At 43.6% G+C, this 13,723-nt stretch overlaps 1 protein-coding gene across 8 annotated transcripts in view; it reads right to left on the minus strand.

The window, feature by feature from the left end:
• LOC129836527 (cell division cycle and apoptosis regulator protein 1-like) overlaps positions 1-13,275 on the minus strand; it is a 37,169-nt gene extending 23,894 nt beyond the window's left edge. The window contains exons 1-12 of one of the 8 annotated variants that reach the window (XM_055902831.1): positions 13,051-13,275; positions 11,867-12,030; positions 11,396-11,574; positions 8,137-8,268; positions 4,236-4,265; positions 4,070-4,099; positions 3,904-3,933; positions 3,585-3,617; positions 3,264-3,290; positions 1,793-2,013; positions 1,372-1,498; positions 273-395 (exon numbers count right to left, since the gene is read on the minus strand). In XM_055902831.1, coding sequence (XP_055758806.1) covers positions 273-395; positions 1,372-1,498; positions 1,793-2,013; positions 3,264-3,290; positions 3,585-3,617; positions 3,904-3,933; positions 4,070-4,099; positions 4,236-4,265; positions 8,137-8,268; positions 11,396-11,574; positions 11,867-11,978 — 1,044 coding nt within the window. In that variant the 5' untranslated portion in view covers positions 11,979-12,030; positions 13,051-13,275. The remainder of the gene's footprint in view (positions 1-272; positions 396-1,371; positions 1,499-1,792; positions 2,014-3,263; positions 3,291-3,584; positions 3,618-3,903; positions 3,934-4,069; positions 4,100-4,235; positions 4,266-8,136; positions 8,269-11,395; positions 11,575-11,866; positions 12,031-13,050) is intronic. The other 7 variants (XM_055902827.1, XM_055902829.1, XM_055902828.1 and 4 more) reach the window with 7 other exon arrangements.
• Between the last annotated feature and the right edge of the window lie 448 nt (positions 13,276-13,723).

The raw sequence follows: 13,723 nt of genomic DNA on the forward strand, positions 1-13,723 counted from the left end.
CTGAAAGACCATAGGCCCGAAGATAAAAAAGAAAATGTATTTCTAATACTATTCAACGATATGTCATATGCGCTTTAAAAGATCAGGAAGCCATGCTGGTCCAAAACAACAAATGAATACTCAGAGTGAAGACGGAAGAGAAGAGAGAGATGAGAGAGAACAGAAGGAGAAAATAAGAAGATGGAGAAGAACAGGCATCAGAAAGGACAGAAAAGAGAGAGAATAGGAGGGGGCGGCCCATAGAGAGGTGTGTGAGGCGGGACGAGGGTTACATTTTGTCTGCTGTCCATGCCAACGGGGTGCATGTCTGAGTAGCGCTGATGCATCCCCGGGTCAGCATAGAAGCTGCTTAGCTGTGGGGGAACTGGAGGCAAGGACTGGGGCTGCTGCTGAAGCTAGGAGAGGAGGGGGGAGAACAAAGTGGTTAATAACAGATACACAGCCATAGGGCTGAGTTCCAATCTGATCACTCTCAAACTTCACTTCTGCACAAATTGAGGTCCCCCTCTAAGATCAGAGGGTGAATACAGCAATGGCGCCATCTATACTGTAGGCTTACATTACATTTACATTTGAGAGATTGAGTCAACCAGGGCAGACGGGAAGACAGACAGGGATGTAAACTGGCGAGGGCCCAAAAAGTTGACATGAAACATGTTTTATTTTTTATTTCACATTTATTTAACCAGGTAGGCAAGTTGAGAACAAGTTCTCATTTACAATTGCGACCTGGCCAAGATAAAGTAAATGTAAAGGTGCAAGCATGACTGCCACTGCTCTCCGTTCTTCCTTTATGGCGGTGGAAGTCAGAGGCTGCGTGACAGCGAAGTCAGACTGGACTGTGCTCTTACAGGTGGAATTATAAGATAGTGTACCTACTTCCCTCGCACTGCGAGCCACTCCAATAACTAAATGTAACAGAAGTATTTAAATCAATGTCTGCATACTACAGATTGTCCTTATGGCTAAAATACATATTAAAACTGATGGATGCGGACGGAGAGAAAGAATATCTGATATTCTCATTGTAGGAAGTGTAGGGAAGCATTCTGTGCTTAGTCAATGATTTCAATATGAGAAACATACAATCCCCACCCACATTCTATTTTCTTCGGATCGTCGCGATTTACGTGGATTACCCATTTTGAAATAAAAAAACAGTGAATATCGCCAAAAAGTGACAAGTTTGCATCCCTGAGAGAGCTAATGATCAAATTGGAACCAAACCCTGGAAGCACTCAAATTGAGGTGTAAGATGTCACTGGCTAAGGGCCACCAGCATCACGTTCAGTGATATGACAAAAGTTTTCAGTTTCACTTCAAGTCTACTGAATGTGACCCAGGTGGCTGTGGAGGCTAGGCGAGGCTCACCGATTGGTTGGCCAGCTGAGGTAAGGTCTGAATGCGCTGGGCATTCCATTTGAAGGGCATGTTGGGGTTATACACAGCCTCCACTAGGACCCTGTCGCCCACCTGGGGGGTCTTCCCCTTCACCGCACTGTGGAGACAATACCCATTATTCACCCACTTGGAAATGCTTTAGAAACTGCAACATATGGAGGCTTGAAACAAGACATTTCTGCTTTGAATAATGGTACACAAATTAGGGATGCAACCAGCAAAATATAGAAAACCCACCGAAAAAAAAAGACAACTGGTACAATTAATGAAACACTTGATGTGAAACATCAAGCTAAATTTTCTGTGGCCCAATCCTAGATGGACTTCTAGACCCTATGGACTTGTGGAGATCTGAGAGGACTTGGGCTAGAGGCAGAGACTGGACACTTACCTGAGCTGGAAGAAGACGTCCTCGTCCACAAAGCCAAAGGTGTCATGCAGCTTGTTGACCACGCCGGTGAAGACGCGCTGCTTCTGGGGCTGGCTTTGCTGCTGGCTCTGCTGCTGGCTCTGCTGCTGGTGGCTAGAGCGAGGCGTGGGATATGACACGGTGATCTGGGCTGTCTGCTGGGGGTTGGACAGAGAGAGGCTGGTGGGGAGAGCCACAGGGGGCTAGGGAGGAGGAAAGTTATAGGTCAGAATCAACTTCACCCTAATCCTATTTTCTCTATGGCTGCGGTCCAAACACTTAAGACACACCCTCGTCTACTTACCCTCGCCGTATGCCCTTGGGGGAATCCCCGTCGCCATCTTGGAAGGTGGTCCAAATGATTAGCCAAGCAAGGGAAGTTTGTAACGTAAGCCCCTCAGCCCTCTTTTTTAGCTTTACGAGTGTACAATTATGTTCATGCCGGGGCCTGAAACCCCCCATAATTCAAATCACGACGATTGTACATCCGCTAAGAAAAGTCGGCGAAAATTTCAAAACAACATCGAAGGAGAAGTCAAAACTAATGTAAATAAGTTAGAAATTGTGCTACTAATGCACACAACGGCACAAACACGTCTCGTAAAAAGTAAATATGTTTTTGTTTGGTTATCTTTTGGAAATTGTAGAAATAAAACATTTCCATTCTTCAGAAGTTCCAGCTAGGCAGACTGACGTTAGCTAATTAATTAGCTAGATGTCATACAGTAGGCGTAAATTAATAATTATATATTTAATATAAGTAGACATGCAATCATAATTGACTGTAGCGCATATAAAGCACCCACAAGCTACCGGTGTCGGAAAACACAATCATTGCGGGATCAAAGAGTGACGAATTTCCGGCCAAGAGTGGTCCATTTAAAAATAATTCCTTCCTCCCTCGCCCCTCGCCCCTCGCCCTGCAAGTGTATACTCATCAGACGTCATGATACGTCATCAGAATTGTCCACTTAATTTGAGGGCTGAGGGGATAGGGTGTTTGGACCGCTGCCTATTAGTCCTAAATGTGTAGATTGTATCACGCCTAGGATTGCAAAACTCTTCTAACTTTCCAACATTATCAAGGTTTTCCAGATACCCTGGTTGGAAGATTTGTGGAATCAGGAGAGATTAAGCAGAAAAGCTGGAATCTTCCAGACAGGATTTCTCGTAAAACTGGAATTTTGGGTAAGTAACCAGAATTTTGCAACCCTAATCAAGCCCACTAAATTCAAAACATATGTGTCTAACAATGGAACTGCTGGAAGTGTCTATATGTAGTTGATCATGTTATTTGGGATTTATTCTAATCAAATGTCCCATAGCGGTTCTTCTCATTTACCAGAGGTGTTAATTATTATTGTGGCCATACACGTCCCATTGTATTTGGCTGTATGCTATGAAGGTCAAAAACTGAAACTTGCATAGGTAAAGTAAAGGCGGGGATGCCTACCGGGAATTTGTTTTCACCACTCCAGTTCTTTCAACATCAGCGGAGGCGTTAGAAAAGGAGGCAAGGAGAGAAGGTGGCGTTAGGATGTTGTCACAATTCTTTCCCCAATAGCTTTGGATTGTATTGTACCGCATTATTTCAAAATCACCACCTATGTTTAACAAGAGAGCTCTTGGAATTTTCATGACAAAATGGCATCTTCTTAGACCTATTATGTTGGACTAAATAATTATCCTCAAGACAAGCTTACTTCAGTGGCATTACTTTAGCTAAAAGGTGCAATAAATGTACCAGAGACTAGCTTGTTCCTAATTATCCTACCTGTGAAATCAGCGCTTGCTGGGGCTGGGGGAGCTGTGGAGAGGGACAGGGAGAGAGAAACAGGAGAGAGGGAGAGAGAAACAGGAGAGAAGGAGAGAGGGACAGGAGAGAGAGGGCGAGACAGAGGGACAGGAGAGAGAGGGCGAGACAGAGGCAAAGGAGAGGAGCGCGAGAAAGAGGAAAGAAGAGAGAAAGACAGAGGTTAAGAGAAGTTAATACTGACAGTGTCTGTAGAACAGAGTACATTCCCCACCCTAGCACCAAGCATAAAGGGCATTTTGATTTGACTGTGCTGCGGCTGTGAACTGCTGCTGCTTACCCCGTATAAGTCTGTGTGTTGTTGATGTTGCTAAAGAGATAGGGTACACAAACAAGTCTTTCAATGAGTCAACAGTACCGTGTTGATTGATACACATAATGATTATGGCCTTTCTCAAATCAAGGCGATTCAGAGTTGTCTGTGTGAGTTGCAAACATCAATTTACCCCGTATGAGTCTGTATGTTGTTGATGTTGCTGAAGAGACGGGGTACACAAACAAGTCTTTCAATGAGTCAACAGTACAGTGTTGATTGATACACATAATGATTATGGCCTTTCTCAAATCAAGGCGATTCAGAGTTGTCTGTGTGAGTTGCAAACATCAATTTACCCCGTATGAGTCTGTATGTTGTTGATGTTGCTGAAGAGACGGGGTACACAAACACGTAGAAATTGCAATAAGTACTTCATTGAGTAAACAGTACAGTTGATTGATACATATGAGTATAGGGCTGGGTGATATGGACACAATATCATATCATTGAATTTCTTATTTTTGACTGTATTTGATGTTTCTGAATAATAAAAGTTATAAATATGCATTATGAATAATAAAGACCTGACAAAGGTAAAATAAACAGATGCGAGACAAAATATTGGCACCATTCACAATTTCTTCTAAAATAAGTAACACTTTAACTGCACAGGACCATTAATTAATTTGGCAAGAAATTCTCGTTTAGGTCTACTGGTAAATTTATCTCACCTGTAGTAAACTGCAAGTGCCTACAGGTAGGGTTGGGCGATATGGCCAAAATATAACGTCACTATATTTTTCTAATTTTTGATACTGATGGTATTTGACATAGTTGATGTTTCTTAATTCTAAGTGGATTTAATGATATTTGCTCCATTCTGATTGCTTTATACTGTTTAACCAAAATGCAACCAATTTGTTTTTTATAGGTTGTCCTGTAACTGTCCAGTCCTGTCCTGTCCTTTCTAGCTGTCCATACCAGTACCTGTTGAATGTATTGTACGTCTGTCTATATGTCTTATTTTGCAGGTTATTGTTTTGTTTTTCTGTTTTTTACTCCAACTTACATCAGGTTAATAGGTTTGAGTAGGTTAAGCCAAGGAAGCAGTTGGCCAGGGATGGAGATTAAGATGGGGGTGTGGGAGGGCTCAGGGGACAACCAAGGGATTTTGGCTAGTCGGAGCAGCTCCACTTCTGTTGCTTTCAAATTTCAATATTGTTTTGGTAAAAATAATTATACCAAAAATAATAAGACGAAGTTGACAGTGAAGTAGTCCTACTTGTAGAACATTGCATAGGAATATAAATGATATTTTGTAGCCTCAAACTCTGGTACACAATCAACGGTTTCTATTTGCATAGAACATTTGATCTACTCCAGCATTTTCAGACATTTCTTATTTTCTTGCACTAACTTGTTTTCATTTACACACTGTCCCACATTTATTTTGTCTTAGCATGCCTATATTTCGTTTTTTTTAATCCTTAAATTATTCTCACTCTCCTCTTATACCCTGACAACACCGCTCGCAACGCTGCGTTGCCATGGGCTAAAATAGAAGTCCTTTCCATTTCTGACGCGGATCGCGCTGCAAGTCCTGCCTCTCCCATCTCCTCATTGGTTTATAGAAGCAGGTACCCACGTGCCATTTCCTCATTGGTTATACCCACGTGGGTGACTGAAAGACGAACTGTGTTGCCAGTCGTCGTAGTAATACTATGAAAGTTTAGATGCCAATCACCATATAAGTTCAAAGATGAAAAAGCCTGGAAGGAGAGATGACTAGAAACGATTCGGTTGACCGTTTTATGTGTAGATTAATTTGAGGAGTAGAGGACCTTGTGCATTTCAGGTAAAATAACAACTCAATGTTTATATCCCAGGACAAATTAGCTAGCAATAGCAAGCTAGCTAAATAGGACAAATTAGCTAGCAAGTGCAAGCTAACCAGCTAAATTGCCATACATGTTTAATGCTTTTTGACCTGTCCCCAAATTAATGTAATTGGTTCAGAGTTTGTTTTGATATTTTAACCTGCGTGTCGTGATCGCGTTTGGTGTGGGGAGGCAAAATAAATGTATGCACGATGGCGCACGCGCGCAGCCGGTTTGGGTTCCGTGTTAGACTGTATTATCAGCTTCAGCTGTTACTTTCACCACTAGAGGTAGTCGAACAATTTCCGAGGGTATATTTGGCACGGTTGCCCTGCCGAAGTTGTTGACTTGTTATGCTAGCAAGTTAGACAGCAGTTCTCAGCTGTCAGAAGTTTCTTACTGGTGCTTAAAACAGATTAACAACAAAAAGAAAGTGATTATGTAAAGTAAAAATCCAAAAAGGTCCGTGAATGAATTGGCACAGCAGTCTAAGACATCTCAGTGCAAGAGGCGTCACTACAGTCCCTGGTTCAAATCAGGGCTGTATCACATCCGGCCGTGATTGGGAGCTCCATAGGGCTGCGCACAATTGGCCCAACGTTGTCTAGGTTTGGCCGGGGTAGGCCGTCATTGTAAATAATAATTTGTTCTTAACTGACTTACCCAGTTAAATAAAGATTACATTTATAAAAAATAAGAATACCGGTATATCTTTTTTTACTGTTTGTCGACCAGCCCTACATGAGTATGACCGTTCTTAAATCAATGCGATTCAGAGCTGCACATCAATAATTTACCCCGTATAAGTCTGTATGTTGTTGCTGAAGAGATGGGGTACACACACACAGAAATTGCAATAAGTACACTATATATTCCAAAGTATGTGCACAAATTAGTGGATTTGGCTATTTCAGCCACACCCGCAGCTGACAGGCGTATAAAATCGACCACACAGCCATGCAATCTCCATAGACAAACATTGGCAGTAAAATGGCCTTACTGAAGAGCTCACTGACTTTAAACGTGGCATCGTCATAAGATGCCACCTTTCCAAAAAGTCAGTTAGTCAAATATCTGCCCTGCTAGAGCTACCCCGGTTAACTGTAAGTGCTGTTATTGTGAAGTGGAAACGTCTAGGAGCAACAACGGCTCAGCTTCAAAGTGGTAGGCCACACAAGCTAACGGGACGGCCAGGTAAAAAGGGTCTGTCCTCGGTTGCAACACTCACTACCAAGTTCCAAACTGCCTCTGGAAACAACGTTCGCACAATAACTGTTTGTCGGGAGCATCATGAAATGGGTTTCCATGGCCGAGTAGCCACACACAAGCCTAAGATCACCATGCGCAATGCCAAGCGTTGGCTGGAGTGGTGTAAAGCTAGCCACCATTGGACTCTGGAGCAACGGAAACACGTTCTCTGGAGTGATGAATCACGCTTCATCAGATGCCAGGAGAACGCTACCTGCCCCAATGCATAGTGCCAACTGTAAAGTTTGGTTGAGGAGGAATAATGGTCTGGGGCTGTTTTTCATGGTTCGGACTAGGCTCCTTAGTTCCAGTGAAGGGAAATCTTAACGCTACAGCATACATTGACATTCTAGACAATTCTGTGCTTCTAACTTTGTGGCAAAAGTTTGGGGCTGGCACTTTCCTGTTTCAGCATGACAATGCCCCCGTGCACAAAGCGAGGTCCATACAGAAATGGTTTGTCGAGATTGGTGTGGAAGAACTTGACTGGCCTGCAGAGCTCTGACCTCCACCCCATCGAACACCTTTGGGATGAATTGTAACGCTGACTGCAAGCCTGGCCTAATCGCCCAACATCTGTGCAAGGCCCCGCAGCAATGTTCCAACACCTAGTAGAAAGCCTTCCCAGAAGAGTGGAGGCTGTTATAGCAGCAAAGGGGGAGCAACTCCATATTATTGCCCATGATTTTGTAATGAGATGTTCGACGAGCAGGTGTCCACATACACTACATGACCAAAAGTATTTCATTGAGTAAACAATACATTTTTTGATTGATACATATCAAGCGACCAGCATTAGCAAGGTCTTTTTCAAGATAAGTTGGTGATTCAGAGTTGCACATCAATAAATTGCACCTATAAAAATATATAAAACAAATACTACATTGGACGAAGTCAAAGAGAATAAGAAGAAAAACTGTGCTCCAGCCTATAACAAATCAGATTTACAAAAAGTGAGGCAAATTTATTTTACTTAAGTGAAACCCATTGAGTGACGTGATATGAACTGGCTGCTCTGGGTTAGAACATTCAGTGTTCTTAAAGTTCTGACACTGACAGTTTTGCTGACAAGCTCTAATTCATTTACAATCCAAGCAACAGTATTTAATTTGGTGTATTGGCCATGTCTCACCTGATGGGGTACATTATAGAGCTGTTGAGGAGGAGGCTGCTGTGGAGGAGGTTGTTGCTGCTGTTGCTGCTGCTGCTGTTGTTGCTGCTGCTGCTGCTGCTGATACTGCTGCAGGGCTGAGTTCATTTGAGACTGAAACAATAGGAGAGACGAGACAGAGAAAAAGTTAAATGACAGGGGCGGCAGGCAGCCTAGCAGTTAAGAGCGTTGGGCCAGCAACCGAAAGGTCGCTGGTTTGAATTCTACTGTCGACTAGGTGAAAAATCTGTCTGTGCCCTTGAGCAAAGCACTTAACCCTAATTGCTCCCGTAAGTCGCTCTGGATAAGAGCATCTGCTAAATGACTAAAATGTACATGTAAAATGTTGATGCTCTGTCTGGATAGACAGACTCAAGAGCTAAAGGTACGACTCCGATGTGACACGCCGACAAACACACTAGCTAGTCTAAATGTGTCAGCTTTTTCTTTGAATTAAATTTCAGGAAATGGCCGTTGAGTTCTGTTGCGGTTAATATGAGTGATGTCAATTTGAAGGGAAGACTATTTACTGAACAGTTAAGTGACTCCATGCTCAACTATATGTGTTTCCAAGATGGTGTAGCAGTCAGGCGTCTTTGTCTTGTCGTGTCCCGTGTATATATATTCATATCTTTTTTCCTCGCAAATATTTTTTTATATTTTTCTTAACATCAACCCGCCTCACCCAATGTGGTATGGATCTGCTATTTTCTTTACTTTAGAACCGGAACCCCTAACAGAAGCTAGCCAGCTAACTAGCTACTAGCTAGTAGTCAGCTAGCCACTGCTAGCGGACATCAGCTAACCTTTAGTGCTGACAACTCCTGCCAGTCTACTCAGCGCGATTCCACCCAGAACATATCTGACTTCTTTCTTTCCATATCTCCGGATTCCTACCGCAAGCTCTGAACCTTTACTCCTTGCTAACGTCTCTGTCCCGAAGCAAGCACCAATTAGCCTGGAGCTGAAGAGGTCCATCAGCCAGTCCCAAGGGCTACAATACCGATTTTGCCAATTGGCCTGGACCCCTTTTATTGCCGATACGGAGCCCCGCCGACCCATTATGACTGGACTACCGACGTAATCCACCCGAGGTTTTTTTCAACAGGCTCCTCCGTTGCGACGTCCCCTGAATGCCCATCTGTTAGCCGCGGCCTGCTAGCTGTCTAGAGCATACCAGACTGTTAGCTGAAGAGGTCCATCAGCCAATTTCTTGGGCTACTAACCTATTTTGCCAATTGGCCTGGACCCTTTTACTACACGGACCCCTGCTGATCCATCACGACTGGTCTGCCGATGTAATCGCACGAGGGGGCTACAACAGACTTCTTCCGTCACAACGTCCGCGTAAGGCCCTTCTGCTAGCACCGGCTCACTAGCTGTCTGAATCACCGTGTCTCCAGCCCGCCTAGCTACTCACTGGACCTTATGATCACTTGGCTATGAATGCCTCTCCCTAATGTCAATATGCCTTGTCCATTGCTGTTTTGGTTAGTGATTAGTGTCTTATTTCACTGTAGAGCCTCCAGCCCTGCTCAGTATGCCTTAGCTAACCCTTATGTCCCACCTCCCACACATGCGGTGACCTCACCTGGTTTAAATGATGTCTCTAGATACAATATTTCTCTCATCATCACTCAATGACTAGGTTTACCGGCACTGTATTCACATCCTACCTTACCTTTGTCTGTACATTATGCCTTGAATCTATTCTACCACGCCCAGAAACCTGCTCCTTTTACTCTGTCCCGAAAGTACTAGACGATCAGTTCTTATAGCCTTTAGCCGAACCCTCATCCTACTCCTCGTCTGGTGATGTAGAGGTTAATCCAGGCCCTGCAGTGCCTAGCTCCACTCCCATTCCCCAGGCGCTCTCATTTGTTAACTTCTGTAACCGTAAAAGCCTTGGTTTCATGCATGTTAAGATTAGAAGCCTCCTCCCTAAGTTTGTTTTATTCACTGCTTTAGTACACTGTCAACCCAGATGTCCTAGCCGTGTCTGAATCCTGGCTTAGGAAGACCACCAAAACCCCTGAAATTTCCATCCTTAACTATAACATTTTCCGACAAGATAGAACTGCCAAAGAGGGCGGAGTTGCAATCTACTGCAGAGATAGCCTGCAGAGTTCTGTCTTACTATCCAGGCCTGTGCCCAAACAGAAGCTATGTCGCTCTTGCTGCTGGTGATTCTCTGATCCACCTCTACGTAGACGACATCATTCTGTTTATTTCTGGCCCTTCTCTGGACACTGTGTTAACAAACCCTCAGACGAGCTTGAATGCCATACAACTCTCCTTCCGTGGCCTCCAACTGCTCTTAAACGCTAGTCAAACTAAATGCATGCTCTTCAACCGATCGCTGCCCGCACCTGCCCGCCCGTCCAGTGGTTCTGACTTACAATATGTGGACAACTACAAATACCTAGGTGTCTGGTTAGACTGTAAACTCTCCTTCCAGACTCACATTAAGCATCTCCAATCCAAAATTAAATCTAGAATCGGCTTCCTATTTCGCAACAAAGCACCCTTCACTCATGCTGCCAAACATACCCTTGTAAAACTGACTATCCCACCGATCCTTGACTTCGACGATGTCATTTACAAAATAGCCTCCAACACTCTAATCAGCAAATTGGATGCAGTCTATCACAGTGCCATCCGTTTTGTCACCAAAGCCCCATATACTACCCACCACTGCGACCTGTATGCTCTCGTTGGCTGGCCCTCGCTACATATTCGTCACCAAACCCACTGGCTCCAGGTCATCTATAAGTCTTTGCTAGGTAAAGCACCGCCTTATCTCAGCTCACTGGTCACCATAGCAGCACCCACCCATAGCATGTATATAGACTTTTTCTATTGTGTTATTGACTGTACGTTTGTTTATTCCATGTGTAACTGTTGTTGTTTGTGTCGCATTGCTTTGCTTTATATTGGCCAGCTCACCAAGCTCTGTAACTCTGTTTCCCAAACCTGTTTGTCTGACCCAAATTATGTTGATCATTGAGAATGTTTCTTCAGTAAACAAAATCAAAAAAGTTTTAGTGAAATTAGCTGTGACCAACAAATGGGGTATCTCCCCACCATTTTGGGGACTCTTGGGTTGTGTTCACTTGGCACGAAACCATAGTTACTACCTGAGCTTATTCAATAACAACAAATGTTATCATATTCTGTTTGAGAATGTTTAGCTACGTTGTGCCTAACTTAACACTGCCCTGCTGATCCTAGTGTAGTTCACCTGTTGCAGTGCTGCAGCGGCGGCGGCTGCGGCTTGCTGCTGCAGAGCTGAAGTCTGCTGGGACAACTGGTAGTTAGCGGCAGCCGACTGGGAGTTGAGGGAGGCTGCAGCCAGGGCTGACTGCTGGGAGTACATAGAGGGAGACGCACCCAAGAGAGATGGCTGCTGCACACCTAGAGCTGCAGGAGAGAGTGGGGTGCGGGAATAGAATAATTCAGAAAGAGGATGGAGTGAGGAGGTAGGGCAAGCGAGAGGAATGGAGTGATAGAAAGACGGGTTGAACGAGAAACGAGAGTACTTTTAACATCGTTGAATGTCCAGTTGACCACTGAATCTCCTCCATCACAAACTTTGCCAAACAGATCCAAGTCTGAGATGCAGTTTCCTTCAAGCACTACACCCTCAACCCCACTTTAATTTTATCCCACCAATGAGCACAGAGTATAGTATTCAGCAAGGTGTCAAACTCACAGTGTATGCTATTGAGGTCCAGGGACTGTCCTGAGTGGCCGGGCTGGGACACCACTGTGGCAGCAAACTGAGCCGCCCACGGAGGGTTCTTCTGTCCCCCAAACTGTGCCATGAGTCAAGGCTCGAGCTTAGGTGTTTTGACTGAACCAATTTAAGTTTAAATCCTGTCAATACAACAGGAAATGGGCCTGTTTATATAAGGATTCTTCATTTGACATGTACCTTTGCTTTGAACACAAACATTGACAGCTAGCAACAAAAACAAACTATACCAGGAGAAGATTGTTACAGATTTACTTGCAGCTAATAAAATACTTAACTAGCGACACATAACCACGTAGCCAACGACAACAACGTTAGGCCTCTTGACAGCTGCCTCTACTCAGCGGGATAGTAGTGGGACAAGCAACGGAATGGACAAACGAGCAATTCGTAGCAAGCAAAACGTTATAATAGCTGTTGGTAACTGTCGCTAGCTACTGTTAGTTGGTTAACTAACCCTAACTAAGTTTGCCCCATAAATAGTACGCCAAATTCATATGAATTTTAAAACAATTACTAGAAGCATTATAATTAAAATTCACATTCATTAATTTGGCGTACTATTTATTGGGTTACTAGCGAGGTTAGATCCCTGTAGAGTTGAGTAAACGTACTTGTTGCTAAGCTAGCTATGTTAATGCATTTGCTAGATACTTGCCGATATTAACAAACGTTACCTGGTTAGCAGTTAATAAATAGCTATAGGCTAGCTAACATGCTTACTTTGGCTGGGTTCACTTGCTAACGGAGATATATTTAGCTAGGTACCCAACTTGCTAACTAGATAACTAATGTCAGTTAACTATACTGACTACGCATGGGTTTTGTTTTCAAAACAACGACGTTAGCTAGCTAATGCATTTGCCGATATTAGCTACCTGGTTAGCCTTTAGCTATAAATAGCTACAGGCTAGCTAACATGTTGTTGGCTTGTTAACGGAGATAAATAGCTAACTTAGCTAGCTATAATGATGACTCGTGCGTTTTGTTTTCAAAGCAACGTTGACAAACGTCGCTAGCTTGAGGCCTAAGGCAAAACACACATAATGCTGTCTGAATGGTAGCAAACAGCAAGGCTGATGGAGATTCAAATTTTGCGCCAACAATTGCATTCTGCAGTACCAAAACCATCAGAACTGTACCTGTAAAGTTTGAAATAGATTAACGTTACAGAAACGAATTGTCCTCACTGCTTTACCACTTTCCTGCTTTGTGAATGCACCGGCGGCGATAGATCCAAGACTGTCACCACGCATGCGTGAGTCAGTGGCGCGCACGCGTATTACATACGGGTGCTTTTTAATAAATATCAGAGAAACTGTATATAATGATGAGATGTTCTTGTCTCCCCCCTAAAAATGTGAGTCGTTGTCCCAAAGGCGGGAAGCCATGAGGTCTGCTTATCATTATTCCCACGTGGAATTACTGACCGGAGTGGACTCTTTCGCTTCGCTTCTTCCTCTCTGGTCATATGTTCAGGTGTAGGGGTCATTTACGGTCACGGTAACAAGGTTCATCATAGACCTGTGGCTAAACATGAACCATGAAAAGCTTGAAATATCACTGCTGCAACTTAGAGAAAATATTAAAGATAGTGTGTGATAATATACCGTGAAAAATAATATATGGAAAATATAGCATAATATACATTGCCTGTGTTCATCACTAGTCGTGTGTCCATCCCTAGCCAGCTACCACCCGGTTACTCAACCCTGCACCTAAGAGGCTGCTGCCCTATATACATAGAGTCACTGGTCACTTTAATGATGGAACACTAGTCACTTTAATAATGTTAACATACTGCTTTACTCAATT

This window comes from Salvelinus fontinalis, chromosome 37 (assembly GCF_029448725.1).
Source record: "Salvelinus fontinalis isolate EN_2023a chromosome 37, ASM2944872v1, whole genome shotgun sequence".
NCBI classification, from domain to species: Eukaryota; Metazoa; Chordata; class Actinopteri; order Salmoniformes; family Salmonidae; genus Salvelinus; species Salvelinus fontinalis.